The sequence below is a fragment of the Cupressus sempervirens genome, chromosome 11 (genome assembly GCF_028749045.1).
Source record: "Cupressus sempervirens isolate cs-2001-9-10 chromosome 11, ASM2874904v1, whole genome shotgun sequence".
Classification (NCBI taxonomy): Eukaryota; Viridiplantae; Streptophyta; class Pinopsida; order Cupressales; family Cupressaceae; genus Cupressus; species Cupressus sempervirens.
In genome coordinates this window covers 46,423,302-46,446,778 of record NC_143128.1, presented here as the reverse complement: position 1 = coordinate 46,446,778, position 23,477 = coordinate 46,423,302, and the positions used below count along the sequence as shown (strand labels likewise).

Genomic DNA, 23,477 nt, shown 5'->3' with positions numbered 1-23,477 from the left:
ACTTTTGGGTACCTAAGAGGTATGCTAGGGGTTATGCCCTACCTACTTCAGAGTAGATGATGCAAGGAGTGCATCAGTCCAGTGGTACATAGCACTATCGTTAGACTGGACTAAATGATGATGCTTCCTATATGGGGGAGTATCTGGTATGTACTGAGTCATTAAGAACTCTTGGTATTTTGGTACTTTTTATTAAATAGTGTCTTTGGACACTTGAGTTGATTAAAAGAGTTGGAAGAAGTATAATTGTGTGCTTGTATTGATACCTTTGACATTGATGTCAATGGTGGAGAGAATGTGTACATGAAAAACATCTCCTAGGCACATGGGGAGAGAAAATATGAAAGAGGCACATGTTGAGTTATCAATGGGGGAGTGTTATCTCTTTAGGGAGATTTAGAAAGATTCATGTAAGTGTGTAGAAGAATATGACAGAGCACAGAAGGATATAAAGATATGTAGCCAAAAAAGTGTTGGAAGTTGCTTACCATAAACAACTCATGACAACAGGCAAAAGATTTCATATTGATAAAGAGGATTTGAGAAGATGACAGCAACAGAGTACAGTTTGGTATTCTTGGAACTTAGATGTTTTTTATCTATGTTGTCATCAATGCCAAAAGGGGAGATTGTTAGCATGAATTTTGATGATACTACATTGGGGAATTATCATAAGCATTGGAGAGTATTGACATGTTGCATTCATGACTGGATTTGTCATTGATGTCAACATAGCAGTAATTATGTAAAGAATGGAAGAATAGCAGTCAATAATCTTAAAATGCACAAAAGTTGAGGATGTTTTAGATGATGTGTAGTGGAGGACATGTTCTTGAGGTTATCTTGATGATGTAGTTAAGAGCACTAAGTCTGACTCAATGGTGTATGGAAGTTACACTTGATTTATTGGAAGTAGTGCAGAAACAGAGCATCAGAAAATAGAGTTTTGATGATCTATCACTATCTTCCATCTGTGATGTAATGAAGAGATGTGCAGTTACATGGTGATAGAGGAAAGTCACATGATGATGTCAGCATGTGCGCAAGGCATGGTTTCACACGTGCAAAGTTTTGTATAGGCTGTGACCCAACAATGTTGTTATAATTGTAAAATAATTAACTATCTTACTTTAATTAATTGGGAAAGCCTCAAGGCTGACTCAAGGAATTATTATGAAGATAAGGTATACAAGAAATTTATTTTCCTTGCTTATGATGAGGCCTTGATTTAGAGGATCGAGTGGAATGTGAAGTATTAATGCATAGTGCTAAAAGAAGTAGAATGCTTTTTGAATGTGTGTAAGCGATCCAAGGGATCATTAGATGCATAGTATGAGATCTGGTTACAAGATCTGAAGGAGCTGAAGTCTGATTGACAGGACAGAGATAGAGGAAGAAGTAAATTTCAGTTCTCTTATTCTGCAAGGAATAATACAGAGATCATTTAAATAGTGTGTTCTTTTATCTTAACCTTGAATTTGTTTGGGCAGTGGGTCCAACTATCTTCCACAACTGACTACTAGGTTTTATGTGGAGGGAAGGCATTGAAAATAGGGGTTTTGAAAGAGAATGTACAAGCTAATATGCCTATGACAAGCACAGACACAACCACAACCACACCCACTCCCACTACTAATAAAGGAAAAGGAAAGAAGAACAAAAGAGAAATAAATGCGGTTGAATTATTTAATATAAAAGAAAAAGAGAAGGCCAAAGAGTCTATTGGTAGGTTTATTTTTTCTCATGGTATACCATTCCATGTTTCTCATTTTATAAGCAAATATGCAAAGATATATATGTTGTTGGTATCTCATTTGTACTTGGAGAGACAAAATTACCTTCCACTATCCTTGATAAGGAGTATTCAAAAGTAAGCATTCTGATGGAGGATAGAACACATACATGGATGTGTGATGGATGCTCTATCATCATGGATGTGTGAACTGATATCAAACATCGACGACTCATTAATTTTATTGTCACTAATACAACAGGCTCCATTTTCTTAAAGCTATTGAGTGTTTAGGGAAAAGAAGGGATGTATCCTTCCAATTTCAAATATTGGAGGATGTTGTAGAAGAGGTTGAACCCTCAAATGTTGTGCAAGTAGTCACTAGTGTTGATGTTTTCAGATCACTGTAAATGTACTAAGCATTGCCTGTAATAAGGTATATGTTTTTCATATGCAACATCCTCTCATTTATATTGAGCATGGGTGAATGAATAGACACGTCTATTCAATAAACAAATAATTAATAATACAAACTTGATTTTATATATATATATATATATATATATATATATATATATATATATATATATATATATATATATATATATATATAACCATAGAGTTATCCAACTGAAGCTACCAAACATTAACACTCCCTCTTAGCAAGGGAGGATAAGTACAAAACAAAATATTACACCATCGGTAATATTAGGAATTTAAGGATATCTCAGAAGTTTTCTACAATTCAATATTGCATACGATATCAAGAGTATTGATCTCCAAAATATCAACATATGATATTCATCAATTACTCAAACTAGGGTAAGATATAACATTTGATATCAAGAGTCTTGATCTCCTAGAATATCGACATCTGATATTCATCAAGTACTCAAAACAAGGCTTAGATATCACATTTGATATTAATGATATTCACCACTTACTCAAAATGTTTAGATATCACATTTGATATCAAGAGTATTGGTCTCCCAGAATATCAATGATATTCATCGAGTACTCTAAGAGTAATGACCTCCCAAAATGTTGAGATACAAGACATTCACCATTTACTCAATTTATTAGATCTCATAATACAAGTTGATTGTAAGATCATCAACTTACAACAACTTCTCCAAATACAAGTGATTAGCATTTGGAAGTCGTCACTTCCTCATGATGCGCACAGGGGATAGGCCCATATATAGTCACAGTCCTCATGACTATGACAACTTATTGAACATTAGAGAAACCAGCTCAACATGGTTTACTCCCTCTCAATCAATAAGATCAAGTTCACTGAAGGTCAACCAAATAGCATCCTCAATCTTGTGCCTCTCTTTCAAGATTTTCTCAAATGAAATGTCACTCCCTCTTTTTCCTACACAAACATTCTCGAAGGAAAAGATCAAGGCAAGTAGTTCTTATAGTAATAAGAAAAGAGATCTACTATAGAATACATGAAAATTTTACTCAAAAGTGAATTTATCTTATGTAATCAAAAGATAATCTCCTTCACATGACTTCTTTATTCATTACTAATTTTATTTTATTCAAAAAATATTACTCGATTATATTGTCAAATGTTTCAAAATAATATATATTTACATATATATTATCACCCATATTCATAATTATATATCCCAAAATATTCTATAATGATGTAAATCCATAATAACATCAAACATGGAAATGAACATTTAAAAAACAAATATTATGAATAAAATATACCTTTATTACACTTACCTTATCTTATGTCTTTTCCCCCTTAAGGCAAGTATTCACGTACCATGCACAATTGTCATCCATTTTGATTTATGCATGGGACTCCATGTTTCCTACGTGGCAGAATTCCTTCCTTTTAATCTTTGCACTCTTCTCCCTATTATTTAATGGTTGAATTACATTTGAATATCTGTTCATTCAAAAAACAACCGCTCACGGGTCTAAGTTGCTTCATCATGGGAAAAGATGATAATGTAACCATCATCTTAAGGAGAACTATGGTCATCTATGAGCATGTTTAAAATTGGATGTATTTTCTTCAAGCCTATAAACTGTAGTATCTGTGAAGCTTCCTTTCAAAAGACATTATGGCTTCCACACAACCATGTATACATCACGTTAGCAAAAACGATCTCAACTTCTTCAAGATTCCTTCTATTTTATTGTTTTGAGCAAATTGAAATACTAAGGTGTTTTCTTTATTTGTATAGATACTTGATCATCACAGTGCGGATCATTTCCTATGGAATTTTACACTGAATGCTTTATTAACTAGCAGTTATCTTTTCCAAATACTATTATCACCTTCCCATTTGAGATATATAGCGTGGCTTCTCTACAAACCTAACAATAGATGATTGGCGTGCTTCGTAATACCTCAAAGCGAACATCACTCTACGAATTAAAAGGAGAACTCCAGACAGATTAGAACATTGAAGAACTTGGAGATACTATAAATATTGAATGTATTTTACAAATTAGCTGCGTTGCTTATTGTGTGAATTTTGGCTTCAAGATTATTTAATTTTTGTCTGTAACTCATGTGATCTCATCATTTTTAAACTCTTAGTATCTATTTTGACTGATGATTGCTTTGATCTTAAATATAAATCTCTGACCTCAGTCCTCAACCCAGAAATCACAGAAATCCCTGGAAATAACAAGATTGAAAGTAGTCAGAATGAAACAGAACGGAGTAGTTCATATCGGGCATGGTCTTCTCAAAACCGAAGAGCATTTCTCAGTCATTTTATTTCAGCGCTTCTAAAAACTTTGTTTGAAAGAAATACTTCATGGAAATGCTTAAGCTTATGTGATATTTTTACGAACAAAAAAGAGTTGTCTTCCTACCTGGCTCTGATATCATGTTAATGTTTTTAGATCACTGTAAATGTACTAAGCATTGCCTGTAATAAGGTATATGTTTTCCTATGCAACATCCTCTCATTTATATTGAGCATGGGTGAATGAATTGACATGTCTATTCAATAAACAGATATTTAATAATACAAACTTAATTATGTTTTATATATATATATATCAAATGATAAGCTTATATCTCACATAATAATATATCTCATATATTATTATATGAATAACCATAGAGTTATCTAATTGAAGCTACCAAACATTAACAACTAGTTTAGCTTGGATATTTAACTAGATTGGCGGTAGAGAACACTTATAGACACATCTATTACACCCTTTGTGGTATATATGCATTGAATAACACCTTGGAGGACATTGGAAAAATTGATTAGATAAGGGCTATGGTCTCTGAAGCTAGAGAGGTGCAAATGTTTATGTGCAATCATCACACATCTTTTGCATTTTTAGGACATTTTGCAAGAAATTATTCCTCAAGCACATAGAGACTAGACATATTGGTTACTTCATTTTGTTAGAGAGAGTGCTTTGAGGTCCAAGAGATCTTACAATCCATGGTGATCAATGCAAAGTGAAAAAGATGATATGAGTCAAGCAACCCAAATGGAACAAATAATCATAGATGATAATTGGTGGACCACAGTGAGGTAAGAAATAAAAATAATTGCGATTATTGATTTAATAAAATTATTTCTCAATTTGGCATTCATTGGTTTTATTAATCAAGAATTAAGGGTTTTAAAATTTATGATGTTTCTCATTTGTAACTTTCTTGTATTTGCAGATGTGTTTGTTCCTTCATTGACCATTTTGTCCAGGTCATTAGATATATTGATACTGACTATTCTAGCCTTGGAGAGATATTAAGACCTTTGATAGCATGCTTGGGCAAATCAAGCAAGTTGTTCATGATAGGGACCCTACAATGGAGTATTATGAGGAGCATCTTAAGCACATTGTTATAAGACAATGAAACATTATGAACACCCCACTTCATATGGCAGCCCATCTTGTCAAATCCTAAATGGTGTGCACCAAGACCTATGTGAGCGCCTCCATCTATGGACCTGAGTCTCAAATTATCTCAAAAGTAGAGCTCATATGATTATTGTTTCAATCTTCAATGTCCATTTTAGTTTAAGATTCTTACATGTTTTAACTTTTTTATTTGTTCAAAACAGGTGAAGGAGGGCTTCTTCGAGGCCCTTCCAAAAATGTACAATGCAAATGATGTTGCACAACTTTGGGGACAGTGGCTTGACTTTTCCAATCTTTATGGTCTTCCCTTTGTAGATCAAAAGCAAGGACAAATAGAGTTGCATTAGATCAAAGGAAACCTATTGGATGATGGACATAGTATGGTAGAGATGCACTTGAATTGAAAATTTGTGCCATTTGTCTTCTTCCATAGGTAGTCAGTTCCTCTACAACAGAGAGGAATTGGTCCATATATAGCTTCATCCAATCAATCAAGAGGAACAATCTTACCTCTAGACAATCAAAGAAGTTAGAGATTATTCACAGTGTATTGAGACTAGAGGAACAACAAAGTGTTCAATATCATCAGACTCCAGCACTATGTTGGGCTGTTAATCCAAAGGAAACTATGTTGATTGAGGATGGCGACAGACCTCCAAGTTTGCTTGGTGTCCCATTGGATTATGACCTTTTGCCTACCCCTACCAATGACTCAAAGCAAGAGACTGACACTAATTTAAATTTAGATGTCTAAAGGATAGTCACATATTGGCACATACTATTTGCAATACATTATTGATTTTGATCATTATGTGATTGGACATTTCATTTAGTATTTGCTATTTACTATTTTAGTTTTTAAATTGGACTTCTCTTTGTCATTTTGATTTCATGCATGATACGTGGAGCCTTCAAGGATTTTTATGGTTTTTTTTTATTTTTGATACCGTTATAATGGAAGTACTTAGTATTTTTCAATTGATAATTTTCCATGCATTGATATTATAAAATGTCTATGGTGAATAGTTTATGAATATTATGATATGCACATTTGAATTGTCTATATGTATTTTTATTTTATTTTTAAAACCTATGTTTTAAATCATTGTCCCCTGAGGTCCTGATATAACCTATACCCATACAAGAGATACATTCACCTTCCCTAAAACATCGTCATCCTAAAAACATTGTAAAGCATAGGTTGGTATGGATAGCTCTAGAAAGGTAATCATTTTTTTTTAGTATAGGGTTGAAATGTTGGTTAGGGAAGATACGGGTCATTAAATGTAGCATTTTAGGAAAGCAATCTTTTGATGGTTTTTCTGGACTTGATGCCCCTATGTTTTGTACTATTATTTTTTATTCAATACATCTTTACCCCTTTTCTCCAAAAAAGCATAAAATTAATACACAATTACTTCAATAGCAATTTTTTTATAAAACTTGCTCATGCTAGAAATGTTTAGAATAAATGGGGGGGTGGTGAATCAATTACTTAAGGTCCATATGCACCAATTAAACATAAGTATTTATTGTTCTACTTATCTTTTTGTTGCTTGGTCTCTACTGTAATTATAAAATTACTATCTCAAACATAACATGCTTTGCTTAATGAAAACATTATCAAATGTAAACACATATAAAGCATTCAACACAGTTTTGACACTAGCATTTTATGTGGAAACCCAATTTGGGAAAAACCACCAGCAACATGTCACCACTTTTCACTCTTTCGAAGTGAGCCTTGTTAGGAGCCAACTCTGTTAAAGGTTTACAATACACACTATTAAATGTGACATTAGGAGTGGCCTTGTCAGAGGACTTTGATCATTCCATTTAGAATGTCACCTTGCAAAAGGATTTACACAGACTGTTTAGTCTTCCAAATGACTGTTAGGTCAACCTCTATTAAAAGGATTTCAATACAAATTGTTCATAATTATTAGAAAGAAAATAGTAGGCTTTGATCTATATCATTACAACTCACTTTGGATGTTCATATCACTGTTCGATCCTTGTGTTGATTCACCGATAAGCTCCACATTGTCATCTGTGTTCTTGATTTTCTTAGCACCCCTTCAAGCAATAAACCTTCACCTAACAACAACACTTAAGCCATCTTTCTTAGATCCACTTATCAATATCAACAACATCTATGTAAGAAATCTCCTTAGCTTCGCATTCACTCACACACTCTTGGTTCACACTTGTGTGTCTCTAATCCACCTTTTTATGTGTGCTTCACTCACACACACACACTCTTGGTTCAACATTGTGCGTCTTTGATCTGCCTTTTCTCTATGCCACTCACACACTCTTGGTTCACCCTTACACATCTTTGATCCACATTTCTCTATATGCTTCACTCATACATTCTCATAAGTTCAACTCAATACATGTTTAAATAGGTTATTCTTGCTTTATCGTTTTCCATGATCACCGTAGATCTTAGGGTTTATGATCAAGTTCAACATGATTCATTGTATCTATCCATCTTCTTGATCTTCCTCTAGAAACTTCTTTGGAATTTATCAATTAGGTCATAACCTAACCCTCACCTAGAATTTATTGATCCACTCATCAATTTTGTCTTCAACATGTTTTACATCTCCCAAGAAATCAACAAAGTCAGCTAGATGTCATGATTTCCTTAAATTCATTCTCAATATTGTTACTCGGTAATCTCAAAATTCTGACACTCAATTATCACTTAATTCCTCAGTCGCTATAAAAACATCTGGCTCAACATCAACTATCTTGCTCAGTCAATAATGATGTTCGGTCAACACTAGATTTGCTCGGCACTTAGTGTAACTCGTTGACACTAGCACCACTCAGCATTCCTTAGCTTTTTACTCTATTGCTCAGCTTGGCTTAACTTTCTTGATATAAACAATCACTTTGCTTTATCAAACTCTATCTAATCAAATGTCCTTTGTAATATCTTTTTCATAACTCAACCATTCCTCTAGGTGCTACTATTACGAGCAATTTCTCAAAACCTCTTCATCAATCAAATAGATATGACATTTAGATTAGGTAGCAATATGTCTTATCAAATAGATTTGACATCAATGACAAAACAACAATTGTTCCAATTGTAAATATCCTACAGCTCAAAGAACTAAAGATTTGAAAAATAAAAAATTTAACATAAAAGTAAAATAGCAAAAGATCAATACCATTAAGCAATCAAAATGGCTTATCTACTAAACTCTACTTGGACCCATCAACATAAAAATCTCATGTTCTATTATATTTGATTAAACGTGCGTTGTCATGCTTTTGTTAGAGACCTAAGAACTATATATTTATTTCTAATATAAGATACCATCCAATATGAAGACATTTTTAACAATTTCATATCTATTTAAACATGCTCTATTGTTGAATCTAATTTAAACATGTTCTATTGTTGGAACCATACATGGACTATTGGCAGAATACTCTCTGAATTACAAAACTTGGCCAAGTTTTCTAGCTTCACAAGTTTTAATGACTTTTACTGGCACCAAAAACATGCTGAATTTTTGACAAGAACTTGTGGAATTTTTATTAAAACCTCAATCATAGTTTTATAACAGCAGGCAAAGGCAAAAAAATGGTCCAAATCAATTTCATTTCTCATGTCTTCACTTGTATTTTGTTAGGAGGGCAAAAGTCTTCCAAACACTTGCAAACTGATTTCAATCAATTTGAAGCAAATTTGAGGTGGATTTGGAGCACATTTACAGTAGGTTGGGAGCAGAATTTTCCAAGAGGATGACATCAATGATTTGAAGAGGTAGGCTGAGGAAGGCATGGATTTGGTTTTATGTTGGATGACATTGAGTTGAATAAGTAGTCACTACTAGTGCCAGGAGAAGCTAGAGGCAGAACTATATCTAGGGTTGAAGACAGGCCACAAACCAAGTTAGACATACCAAGCAAGAAGGCAATTGTGGCCAATGCAAACTTCTAAGATTAGACTTTCTAGTTTCACCTATCCCTTAGTTTTTATTAGAACTGAGAAGAGGACGATATAATTGAAATTATGTATTTACTTTTAGTTTTTTATTAATTATTTACTATTTTGTTTCCAGCCATGACTCTTCTTCAGAAGAATGCGATTTTGTACCCACTTTGTGTTTTATATCTAGACTAAGCTTGTTTGCTTTGTGTTCTCATTTATTGACTCATTAGATGTACCTTCTCATTGAATTTTGCAAAAAAATGCTAATTATATTTAAGCAATATTTTAAGTTGTCGAGTTTTTGCTGAAAATTGGCTGAATTTTCCTTGAATTTATTTTTCAGGCCTTGGCAAGTATTTGACTTTAGCGAATTTTCCAACTATAGTTAAAACTAATTTGAACTTAAATTTTAACCGTAAAATTTCAAGTACAGTCCAATCAATCATTGAATTGCTTTGTAGTATTAAATCCTGATATTCATATCACAATTTGACTAGCTGTGGAAATTATCTCCTACTTATCAATTGATGAGCTTAAGGGGCTTTCTAATGAATGGTTCATAAGGCACAACACTTGGTGAAGGTTTTGCAAATGGGGTTGCAAGCTTTGGGTTTAACTATGGAGGAAACTCCGTAGTTAAGCGCGCTCAGGCTGGAGTAGTACTGGGATGGGTGACCTCCTGGGAAGTCCCGGTGCTTCACCCCTGTGAGCATCACCTAGATCCAATGAGTGCTAAGTGTTCCATTTATTCTCGTGAGAGATGGATTCATGTTGAATCACTACTCATGAAATATGGGTCATCGAGTTTGACTCAAAATCACACAGTTAAACCCTGATATTCATATCACAATTTGAGTAGCTGTGGAAATTATCTCCTACTTATCAATTGATGAGCTTAAGGGGCTTTCTAATGAATGGTTCATAAGGCACAACACTTGGTGAAGGTTTTGCAAATGGGGTTGCAAGCTTTGGGTTTAACTATGGAGGAAACTCCGTAGTTAAGCGCGCTCAGGCTGGAGTAGTACTGGGATGGGTGACCTCCCGGGAAGTCCCGGTGCTTCACCCCTATGAGCATCACCTAGATCCAATGAGTGCTAAGTGTTCCATTTATTCTCGTGAGAGATGGATTCATGTTGAATCACTACTCATGAAATATGGGTCATCGAGTTTGACTCAAAATCACACAGTTAAATCCTGATATTCATATCACAATTTGACTAGCTGTGGAAATTATCTCCTACTTATCAATTGATGAGCTTAAGGGGCTTTCTAATGAATGGTTCATAAGGCACAACACTTGGTGAAGGTTTTGCAAATGGGGTTGCAAGCTTTGGGTTTAACTATGGAGGAAACTCCGTAGTTAAGCGCGCTCAGGCTGGAGTAGTACTGGGATGGGTGACCTCCCGGGAAGTCCCGGTGCTTCACCCCTGTGAGCATCACCTAGATCCAATGAGTGCTAAGTGTTCCATTTATTCTCGTGAGAGATGGATTCATGTTGAATCACTACTCATGAAATATGGGTCATCGAGTTTGACTCAAAATCACACAGTTAAATCCTGATATTCATATCACAATTTGACTAGCTGTGGAAATTATCTCCTACTTATCAATTGATGAGCTTAAGGGGCTTTCTAATGAATGGTTCATAAGGCACAACACTTGGTGAAGGTTTTGCAAATGGGGTTGCAAGCTTTGGGTTTAACTATGGAGGAAACTCCGTAGTTAAGCGCGCTCAGGCTGGAGTAGTACTGGGATGGGTGACCTCCCGGGAAGTCCCGGTGCTTCACCCCTGTGAGCATCACCTAGATCCAATGAGTGCTAAGTGTTCCATTTATTCTCGTGAGAGATGGATTCATGTTGAATCACTACTCATGAAATATGGGTCATCGAGTTTGACTCAAAATCACACAGTTAAATCCTGATATTCATATCACAATGTAAGATATATCTCATTTATGAATCTGCCTAACAACTTTACATTTAAGTTATCATCGTATATCTAGATTGTGAAGCATATAATTGAATTTAATTGAATACTGATCTTAACTTTATATGTGGCAACATTTCTATTCGACTATCTTTCATTATAATATCTCTTATATCAATTCACTAACAGTCTTCTAATTGTGAAGAGCTGTAATAACCTTATAGAGAAGGAAAATGTTCAAAATAAAGTCTTCAAATTTGTATATAAAATGGAAGCCCCTAAGGATGATGCACATAAATGCTTGTCATCTAAATATGCCAAATTTGAGGGTTATTGTTTCTTCTTTGCTACTCCCAGTCTGGAAAGTCATAACAATACTTTTTCGTCATTATCTAAGATTTTTTTTTTTAAACAAATTGTACAAAATTACTAAATAAAAAGCAGAGAAAGAGAAACTGTGCTTTAAATACGCTTGGATTTCACTTTGATTTTGAACTTGAATTTAATTTAATGAGTTAAAAACAATTTACATTCGAGATTAATTGTCTTCCCCATGAAAATGAATAATTGAGAGCAGTAGAGTATGTCTGCCATATATGTGAATTGAATAGATGGTACTAGCAAATTCAGTTTTCCCTGTTTAATTAATCAATTAAACGACCTTTCCCTAATACTTCCAAAAAAAAAAAAAATCAGCGAGTGTCATCTTCTGCATATTAACATAACATTTTAGTATTTTACTGCCTCTGTTAGCGGTAATAAAGTTTTAGGATTAACCATATAGGCATAGTCCGATTAGAAACGTCACTCAAGATGTTGTTTCATTGATCTGCACCATGTAGGCGCTAGTAATCCAGGCTAACCCACATTCTTGAATCTTGACTATATCGAAATTTTCTATATGCATTTTAACTTGGATTGTGTCTCGTGAATATGCTTCTCTATTGCTTTTAAGTTTTTTAAAATTGTCGTTATGTGTACCTCATCTTGAATGATTTAGGAAAAGGGCTGCAGTAGAATTATTAAGACAGTATCACCATTTCAAATCAAGGTGCTGGAGCAAATGGACGAGGCCCAACAGTACGTCTATATAATATTCTGAAAGCGATGTAACCATGCAGAATGAACTCAGAACAAATTAATTTTATTTTGGGTCCATAAACCTGGAAATCAAAGCAAAAATGCTTCCCATACATAACATCTTGTGAAAACAGTAAATGCTAATAGCATCATTAAGTTTATTCATTGACGTGAAAAACATGAGCCAAAAAGAGGAAATTGTATTTAATAGAAATTATGTATACAGAAATGCAACCTGTAGAACATGCCACTTTTGTAGCATTTCACATATACAAAAATCAGCCTATGGCAGGCCAATTAACAACTAGAGTTTAAAATCCTACAGATACAAGAAAGTTCACGTAAAACTTTGTAAAAACAGCCTATGAGATGGAACAATAAACTATTTAAGTGGAGCCGGCCAAAGGATGATAAAGGCCTCAAACCATGCATAACCGATTTGTGAAGAAAAATAATTTGTGATGTCTGGAAAGAATTCAGTTGACTTTGAAAATGGGCAAGAATCTGGATACTCATTGAATATTCTAGCAAAGGAGCTATATGTATTGGTCAAAAAGTGGACAAGCAATCATTGTGAATCAATGCATCAATCTATCTAGCTAGGATCTTTGTGTCAAAAATGCAGTTGTTCAATGGTCATACCTCTCATACATGGCAACGATATTTTTACATCTTATTTATGCTTTTGAAAGGATCAACACTCAATTCGTACAGTGCCACTTTCCGATGATACAAATTTGGGCTTTCTGCTAACAAGTTCTAAACATTGAATAACATCTCCTATTTGGTAATCATTCCACTCTTGCAAAATTAAGCCACATTCATTACCTTTCCCCACTGCTTCAACATCTTGCTTCTCTCTCCGCAAGGACTGACAAGTACCTTCAAACACTGCCTCACCACTTCGCAGCACTCTCAGCCTTGAAGTTTTTGTCATGCGACCATCATATACTCGACAACCAGCAATCTTTGCATTAGCAGCTTTATTCCTTCCTTTAAGCTCGAAAATGCTTAATATTTGTGCTTCACCAGCAACCTGAGTTTCACATATGCCTGGTGCCATGCTTACGATCAAGTTTCCTATATCCTCAAGCAGATGATAGATTACACGATGTTGTCGTATCTGCACAAATAAAACAAACTTAATACAGATTAGTTTCATGCTTTATAAAGGCCATTTCATTTGTCCTCTTGTTTCTGATTGGACACAAAATCGTAGACCTAGATATGACACAAGTTTTCAGGTAGATATATTACCTAAATATACAATTCAAAATTTGAGCATCACATTTGAGCTCTAACAAGCTTTACCATTGGATCACTAATATATGTGATGCCGGCAGTTAAACAACTAATAACCAGATTCAATCATCACACTGGAAAATAGGTACAGAAACTTCCTACTAGAAAATAAAGAGCGTGATCTTAAATGAGTCGTTTTATATATATTCAAATGTCAAATGTCAAATGCTGGAAATCCTGCTCTTATAGACCTCATTATTTTTCTTTCTCATTTCCAAACCCTCCTTGCAATGTCTTCCCTTCCATTTAGCTTTTTTAATTTCACTGTCAAAGATTAAATACTGTACTGTTCTTTTGTGTATAAAATCAGCAATGGCAATCTCAACTCAAGGCAATGGTAGGAAGGACCCTACATCGAATGGTGGATGTGACCAAGGGCACAGTGACATAAATCTTGGAGAGATCCTATGAGAAGAGGAATAGTATAGTTAGAAAACTCAGCCCAACTTGCAGAGACTTGTCAGTCTGAAATTAATTGTGCACTCACAAAGTTTCCTGAAAAAAAACATTCAACTCGCATTCAGCCAAAAAATATAAAATACCTGGGCAATAGAATGATCTGATTCACTTCTTTTGTTTATATAGTGTTCCATGGGTGTAAATTGAGCCTAAAGGAGTGATTGGGAAGCATTTTTGAAGTTCGTCTATTTTTTTTTAAATATAGAGCTCATTATTTTTTGTTTTTGGCATTTTTAAACCCTCCTATATGTTTTCCCTTCCATTTAGTTTTTATAATTTCACTGTCAAAGATTGAATACTGTGCTGATTTTTTGTTTTTTCCTGTGTATAAAATCAGCAATGGCAATCTCAACTCAAGGCAATGATAGGAAGGACACCACATCGAATGGTGGATGTGACCAAGGGCATGGTGACATAAATCTTGGAGAGCTCCTATGCGGGGACGAATCAATACATTAAAATTACACCTTAGTCAAACTCCTAGACATGATCTCAAAATGTGTCCTCAAGTACCCAATGAAGTGAAGAGAAATAGATGCCCTACTTGCTAGTTATATTAATAAAAAAGACAAAGGACCAAGACACGAGAAACAATGGCGGAAGTGATGAGTTCCAATTCCAATTTGTCTACAGATTCTTTTATTGGCCTGTGCAATCTATAATTGAAATTGCATATTCAATAATGAAAACGGAGCTACAATATATAGACAATAACATGATGATGTTCTAAAATAAACAAAAGTAAAAAAATCAAAACTACGTAAACAAACTAAGATGACAATTAAAGAAACATTAAAATATTTAATCCCCTCCTTTGATGGTCATCATTCTAACCACCCTACAAAAGACATAATCTACAAGTCTTTTGGTCACATGTGCATAGAAGGCTGCCCCCTTCTCTTTAGAGCACTATGCACAATGAGCCTGCTACCGAGACCCTCCCTGATTTTGAAAAACTTCTAGATATGATCAAGATAACCACAAACGTCCAACTTGATGATGGGTTAAAAAAAACACTCACTGTAACCAGTGACACCAAGTTCAGCTTCTAAAACTGAAACCACGATTTGAAGAAAGTGCCAAACCTGAACTGCTTCGGGAAAAAGGCCACGGTTTTGTTCAAAAATTTAAAATCAGCAAAACTTTTGCAGATGAGCATTGAGATTGAAAATAGACTGCAAAATTCATGAACTTTGTGGAAAAAGTCATCAAACCCTTCATGTGATCTCGAGATCACCCACAATAAAATGCTATACATTTTTCAAAAGGAAAACTAGAAAACCCAAAAATAATTTGAGGAAAAGTTCATAAAAGCTTATAGAAAGGTTTTAAGAAAATAATTATTAAACCTTACACAAATTTTTAAAGGAAAAAATTATAAAGCCCAGAAATGGTTTTTAAAGAGAAACGAAAATTTCTCACAATTTTTGAGGTAGAAAATTGATCAAAACCCATACATTGAAACATCAATCATGAATTTTTGTAAAAAGATCAAAAAACCCCTTGCAAAGAAAGATCCAACGATTTTGCATGAAAAATTTTCAAAAAACAAAAAAACAACCATTATTTTTAGGAGAAAAGTGGACAAAAACCAACATGATGTCTGTTGAAAAAATCACAAACCCTTGCACAACACGAAACATCAAAAAGTTCTCAATAAATCTTTGTGCAGCAGAAAACACAAAATGTCACGTGGCAAAATACTCCACAAAGCCCAAGACAAACTGTCCAAAAAACTTTGTTTTTGAGGCCAAAAAAATGGTAAAAAACCCATCAAGAAAATTTAGCTCAACCTTCAAAACACCACAATTTGCAAACCCACAATTCTGTTTGCAAGAAGACCTGTTATGCAGGAAAAAAACTAAAGCCAAAACAAAACTAACAAAACACTAGCGATGGGCAAAAACACAGAAGGGAGGGCTAGCTACGACCCTGCAAAACCATGAACAAGCAAAGAAAGTGCACAACAAACACTGAAATTGTGCGGGCAAAATGCAAATAATCTTGTAATGTCCCCAATAAACAGGAAGTGATTTAATTTAATTTATTTATTAAGTGCTCCAAAATTTGCATAATATCTTACAGACCCTTTAATTAATTAATTTGATTATAAAATATAAAGTAATAAATAACTCATGTTGGCTTGCTTGAAACCTTTCAGAAAACTTCTTGGAGCCTATTATAAGGAGGTCATTGACATCATAGGAAATCATTGTGGAGTTAAAATTCCTTGTCTATTAGTGATTCCAATTGGAATTAAGAATTTGTTTGCAATTTCAAAGGTGCAAGACCCTCCCTATTCTGTATTCACAATTTCAGTGGAGTCCTCACCCTATTTTGCATGCACTCTAAATCTATGAAGTCTTCCGTTGAGAACAAATTTGACATACTCTGAGTTATATTCTTATCGTTTGAAATAAAAATATCTAGTTCCTGGTCATTCAGTGTTGTTGACAGTAGATACTCTGTATTGATGATTCATTCTTGTATCTGCAATAATATTATTAGCAAAGGAATTATCCTTGATTGGATCCTCATCATGTTTCAACAGAAGTAACAACCTACATTGTTGTATGGACTGTTTGGAAGTGTGCGGGCCAAATTTTTTGTGCGGACAAAACATACTCCATGGTAGGAAGTCTCAATTGCCACACAGGTACCTTGTTGTACAAATGAAACCTACTTACTGTATGGTGAAGCCTAATTACCATATAAGTACTCGGTTGTATGTGTGGAACATTGTCATCAAGAGTCAAAGGTTGTCGAGTGCCAAAGGGAGCCAACAATTCAAGGTCAAAGGTGTCAAAAGAATTTCCCCTCTAGTCATTGTCAAATATTTTTCCTCAGGTACATTACTGTCAGGTATTTCCCCTCAAGTATATTGTTATTGAGTATTTCCTCTCGGGTACATTACCGTCAGGTATTTTCCCTTGAGTAATTGTCATTGGGTATTTTCCCTCAAGTACATTATAGTCAGGTATCTACCCTTGTGTACATTGTCATTGGGTATGTGCTCTTAGGCATTGTCGTTGGTATTTTCCCTCAAGTGCACTATCATTGAATACTTGCCCTCAAATACATAGTCATCGGGTACTTTCCATCAAGTACATTGTTGTCGAGTATTTTCCCTGGGGTGACTTGCCATCAGGTGGCTTCCATCGTAGTGGGATCAAAGCTGGTGATCCTATCAGCCTATACTGGGATCAAAGTGGATGCAAAACGAGCTCATAGTATACACCAAAAGGAGGTACCCTTCTATGGACAAAATGGGAAAGCATAACATTGAAATCATAGCATTGTTGAGGGAGCTAACCCGAAGTAAAGCTCGACTCAACAAAACAATTGTCAAGGGAAAATAGCAATAGTGACTCATGAAGGAGGCATTGTGACAATTGGTGGAAAGCCAAACAAATGGAGATCACAATGGACATGGCGATACTTCGGTCACTAGAAGGCCAAAAACACAACACTCACATTCTCGGTCATTGATGCCAACATTTCCCCAAAGAATAGAAGCGCCTTGCAAAGATCGAGAGTCCACTTTCTTGGAAATGCAAGAGCAGCTGAGACAAGATTGTAAGGATGTGGATCTTGAGGGAGAGTTATCCTTCAAGGATTAAGCGGAGTTATGGATAAAATATTACGATGCCAAGGGCCATGGTCATTACAATAATGACAACAAAGAGAGGATTAGCAAGCTACATTTAACATCGTTTGACATCAGCATCAGCACGTGTACAGAAAGAAGATACCTACTTCCACCTCAACCCAATGCCTAAAGATGAGGCAATCAAATTTGCAGCACTTCACCTAGGAGTCACTCACAAATGGTGGCACCATGGAATGGTCACCCTCAGTCACGATCGAGTCACTTCAAAAGAAAGTATGACAAAGAGGACAGCAGCATTTTCTCCAACAGATGGATAGATGACAAGAACATGCCTCTCATCAACTTTTTATTGGCTGGAGCTAGCACATTGCTGTTCTTAAGCCTGTAGACATCTCACACAAAGCCAAGAATGCTAAGGCCTTATGCAATCTATTCAAAGGGGTGATCCAGAACATTGGGGTTGCAAATGTTGTCCAAATTATTATAAACAGCACATGTATTTGTTGGAAGACTTTTATAAAGGCATCCAGCTACTTGGTGGAGTCCTTGTGGTACAAATCACTTGGGTTTGATGCTTGAGAACATTGTGAAAAATGGATCAATCAAATATGCAGTTGAAGAGGCTAGACAAAGGCCATATTTATCTGTAGCCATACTTGGCTCCTTAAATTAAGAGAATACATGAATGACAAGGAACTTGTCCTATTCGGGTAGCAAAGTTTGCCACCAACTTCCTCACTTTCTAGAACATTGTAGCCTAATTATCTGCTCTCAAGCAGACATTTGTTGGCCATGCCTAGATGAACACTTTATTCCTAAAAATGAAGTGAATGCCACAAACAGTATTTTTGAGGTATTCATGAAAAAATTAAGGTCATTTTCAGCATAAGTAAATGCAAACATCAAATTCATAGGGAATTATAATATTATCTTTTTGTTAGTAAGCTCATGTTTTCCCGAGTACAAGCAAATGATTTGAGTGCTTTTGGATTGCATCAAAAAAAATACATAATTGAATTGAAAGCACTCAGAATTTTACCGACTCGTTGCTTTTGTTTTGTTTTTACAGAAGTTGCAGTTCTTGTCTTTTAATTTTCAAATAATTTTTTCATTAAAATATTTAGGGGGCAAAGTCTTTGGTCAAGGTTCTATTCTTTGGTAGATAGGGATGCCTTGTCGATGGGTTACCTTCCTATAAGGCCATAGATAGAGCCAAGTAGGCTTTTTGCATTAATATGGTGGTTTTAAAATAAGTGGGTACCATTTGGTGCATCATCATGGACAGGCGAACCAATGCCATTAGCCAACAAGTGCCTTGGTGTACTACCTCAACTAAAAAATTTAGGTTCTCCAATATATTTAAAGTTGATGAGTTGACCATGGCAAGATTTGACTCACATACTGTAGGATGGCAACAAATGAAAAAAATAAAACAAATGTTGGATGTGTTAGAACCCTACAAGTGCATAAGGAAAGCTCTTCCTCAACTAAAACCCTTTTGTGGGAGGGAAAAGCAACAGCTAGGTTTAAAAAAAGTCTCACTTTTAGCTTAGTTTTAGGAAGTAAAATATTGATTCTAAAAAGTGTTGGGAGGTTGGTGCCTCCATCGCCTCTAGGTGAAGCTACCATTCAGCATAGACTGATGGATTTGTGACATGTGCTTAATTGCCTCCCGTGGATCCTTGTCTCTAGCTGTTGTGACGTTCATTGACAGCTCAAGCTTTTGATGTAACGGCAGCAGTGATTCCAACAAAATGTTCAAATGTCGAACATTACTTAGTTCTTTTTTAGCATTATTTATTATTAGGGTGGACATTAATGGTACTACTACACCAAATTGTTGAAGGCTAGCTATTTATTATTTGTTCTGGCTTATTTGGGAGCATTCACGCTAATAAGAGAAACAAGTGGACCTAGAAGCACTCCAATGATATTTTTTGGTCCAATACAACCGTCATCTTTGAAGCATAAAGGTGTAAGTCCCCACAATGCCATCAACTTGGATGATATCAACCTACTTGTTAATTCAACTGTCGATAAAGAAGATATTATGTCCAGCAATAAAGATCTAGCAGAATTGGGGAGGGTGGCAATAGAGTCAGAGTCTTTGGATGAAAATGAAGAAATAAATAAGAAATCAGTTGTAATGTCCCCTTTTCATGAGCATCATCTTTCAGAGGATTAGCCTACTTCTTCACCCTAATAGGCTAATAGAATTATTCCGAGGATCTGGTTGCAGATTTGGAGGTCAATTCTCACTCCAGGATGTTCAAGATTGCTCTTTGTTTGAGTCAGATAAGCACACTTACTATTTTTAGTAAGTCTCTATTTTGGGTAAGTCGGGGTTTCTATATTTAGCAAGGCGCATGAACAGCTTGCGAACAATGTTGTTATTCAGTATCAGTAGCTGGAACAGTTATTCGAAGACTTACTATTTACAATAAGTAATGTTGAGGAGTTGCTATATGTGGTAGGGGAAACTGCAGTCATAGTATGCATAGTGATTGACTCATTTGTCAGTTGGCTTAGTTTGGGGACTTACTATAATAGTAAGTCAATAATACCCATGCTGCTAATTTTAGCAGTGCACTTAGTCTAGGTATTGGCAGAGTTCTTCAGTTGACAAAATGAAATGAGTTATTGGCTCAAGCCTAAGGTATTAATTACTAATAAAGAACCCTTTATTAACAATTAACTGTTAAAGTCATATATAACGTTTTGATTTAAGTGGGGGCCAATTGACTTATTAAAGTGCACATCATTATATATTATTTGACTTCATTATTAAAAGATGTTATTATATGATCATAAAATCAAATTATTAATGCATATAAGTACTTTAAAGTGCCATTTAAAGAGAGATATAAGTGATTATTAAAATATTCTTCATATTATTTCATTGTGCACCAAATGGAGGGAATATTTCAAATGTAACTCAAAAGCAAATACAAATGTGAATCATGTGAGGGGTGAAGGAGAAGCTCCAGGGAAAATCATAATGAGGAATTACAATTTTTTCAAATCACAGAGTTCAATTCATTCTTGTTGCATTGGTTTTTGATTTAGGATGAAATTGTGAAAGGCTGAGGAGCCAAGAATTTTCAGATGTTTTTATTTGATGTAATTGTGAACTCTATCCAGATAATACACTTTGAACTGGTGAAACTATTCAGGAACCATAATTGTGCCTCAAATCGGCACCAATTTGAGAGAAAGGCTTCAGCATTTTAATTCGGGAGAAATATTTACAAGTCAGCAGCTAGCGATTTGGTGAAGATCACCAAACTAGCTTGAAGCTGCATTTGATTCACCTAACTGTCATAGTTCTTGTGGGATAGTGATGACCTTTCTAGGGGGCTGCAATATTGTTTAGGGAGCCCATGAATATTTGTTGGGGGCTTGAATTTGCACCTGAGGGTACCAACATTATAATATCAGCATCAATGTCAAGGATTAATCATTTTCTAGCAAAATGCCATTACATTCTAGTTTTCTCATTATAAATCAACATCAATTAGTTTGACACACTGTACTTGGCTGGCATTTGATAATAAGGAATTATTCGGTTGCATAATAATTGTTCGATGAAATGCCTTTGCTGCAGCTATCCATTTTCAGTAATAATAAATCAAAAATTTGCATGCCAAGTGTTTGTGAAAATGTTCATTGGTTGTGTTTACTGTACAAGGTAAAAGGATACTTATCACATGTAGTACAGCAATATATAACACAGGACAAATACTTTATTCATATACACAATATGCTCATTACAATGATTACAACGATTACAATGATTCCAATGATGATGATTACAAAGTCCATTCCGGACAGTGTACATATACCTTCCCAAAGGGGTGACTCAACAATCATGCACCCTTTCCGATACTATTCTACCTGTCAGCTCTAATATAAAATTTACCGACAACACCACCCCCCCAAAAAGTAAAGTCGTCTCCGGATGACAATACAACAAAACTCAAAATAAACAACTAATTACATCAATGTATAGATACTTAACAGAGGGATGCGTCCCTGGCGTAGTGGTCGTCCGCGCCCTCAACTCATTCAGCTCTGCCCATAACTTGTAGACTTGCTCCTTCCTAACTTTAAATTCACTTCTACCTCCATTTGAAGCTCTAAAGCTGACTGCATCATCCCTGCAATCTCTCCCAACTCTTTCTCCTTCTCATCTGCTACTCTCTCCTTCTTTGCTCCTATTTGTTCCTTCTCCGCTGCCAATTTCTGTAGCTAACTCTATCTGTATAACAGGGCTGCCCTCTCTGTGGCTAACTTGGCAGCTGACTCCTGCCGAGCCCTCTCAACTGCTACCTGATCTGCCTGGCTCCTCCGAAGGGTGTAATATGCCTCCCTGTGTATCTCCACTATCTCGTGAGTCAAGGCCTCTACTCGGCTCTCTATACCAGGACCTCTCGTCGTGGCCCAATCCTGTCGCATCTCTACAATCTTCACATCCAGCCATCCCCGCTCCTCAAAATAGATTGTAAAGGTAGGCAAGCATCCTAATCTCATGAAGGATACTACTCCTTCCAGCTCCTTCACTACTGAGTCCAGAGCCATCTTTGCAATCTCCACATCTGGCCATCACTACTCCTCAAAACAGACTGTAAAGGCAGCTGGGCATCCTAATCTCATGAAAGATACTACTCCCTCCAACTCCTTCACTACTAAGTCCAGAGCCTAAATCTCTGCAGAGGCCACCACTTGGCGAGCCCGAGTCACTAGAGTTGCTATATCAGCAAAGAATGTCTCTCTCATCACTGCTTCTAGCGCTATTGGATGTTCCTACTGCACACCCATAGCCCTCTCTACTGCTTCCATCATACACTCAACAAAACTATGCGGTATTCCCTCAGCTTGCGTCGGCTCAACCTCATATGCCTGTAAAGGGTTCTCCTCTGAAACTGCTTCTTGCGTAGGTGTTTGCAAGTACACCACTTGAGGTGCTAGGTACGGTGGAACCACGTACTCAGGTACGCGCTCAACTTTTGGGTTTTGCTTTCTCTGTCTTGCTCAGGTGATGCTAACAATGTCATATTCACTGTAACCACTGCATCAAAACCCATTACGTCCAATCGGACACCCAATGCCCTCAAACCCTCACCTGTCAAAATCTCCATTACTCCGACCTCCATATCCATCTCAGTATCGAGCACAAGTGTCTCATCCCCAGTCTTTGGTAAAGCCTCACAAGCAAGCTCCATAGTTACCTTCGGAGCGGCTATCTCCGTTGGTGACAGATGTGTCTCTGCTACTGCCTCTGGAATAGCTCGTGTCTCTATGGCGGGCTGTGCCATAACTGAAGCTGGCGTCATCACTATTGGCTGCCTGAGCTAACCAAAACCCAGAATGCTATGTATATCAACAAGAGTTAAATGTGTCATAGCTGAAAGTGCAGGCCGTGGGAATCTCAATAGCGTAGCTGTAATTATCTCTACCTCCTCATCCTCTTCCTCTTCCCCATCGGTCACACTTTCCTCCGAAGAAGTCTCCTCCCGACAATTGTCAATATTTCCTTTGTCTGGTCTCA

General features: G+C 35.9%; 1 protein-coding gene across 2 annotated transcripts in view; it reads right to left on the bottom strand.

The window, feature by feature from the left end:
- Positions 1-12,738: 12,738 nt before the first annotated feature.
- The window catches only part of LOC149528178 (Translation initiation factor 2, small GTP-binding protein), a 130,287-nt gene continuing 119,548 nt past the window's right edge, over positions 12,739-23,477 (bottom strand). For both annotated transcript variants that reach the window (XM_089809179.1, XM_089809178.1), the window contains one exon: positions 12,739-13,681. In XM_089809179.1, the coding sequence (XP_089665305.1) occupies positions 13,253-13,681 (429 nt within the window). In that variant the 3' untranslated portion in view covers positions 12,739-13,252. The remainder of the gene's footprint in view (positions 13,682-23,477) is intronic.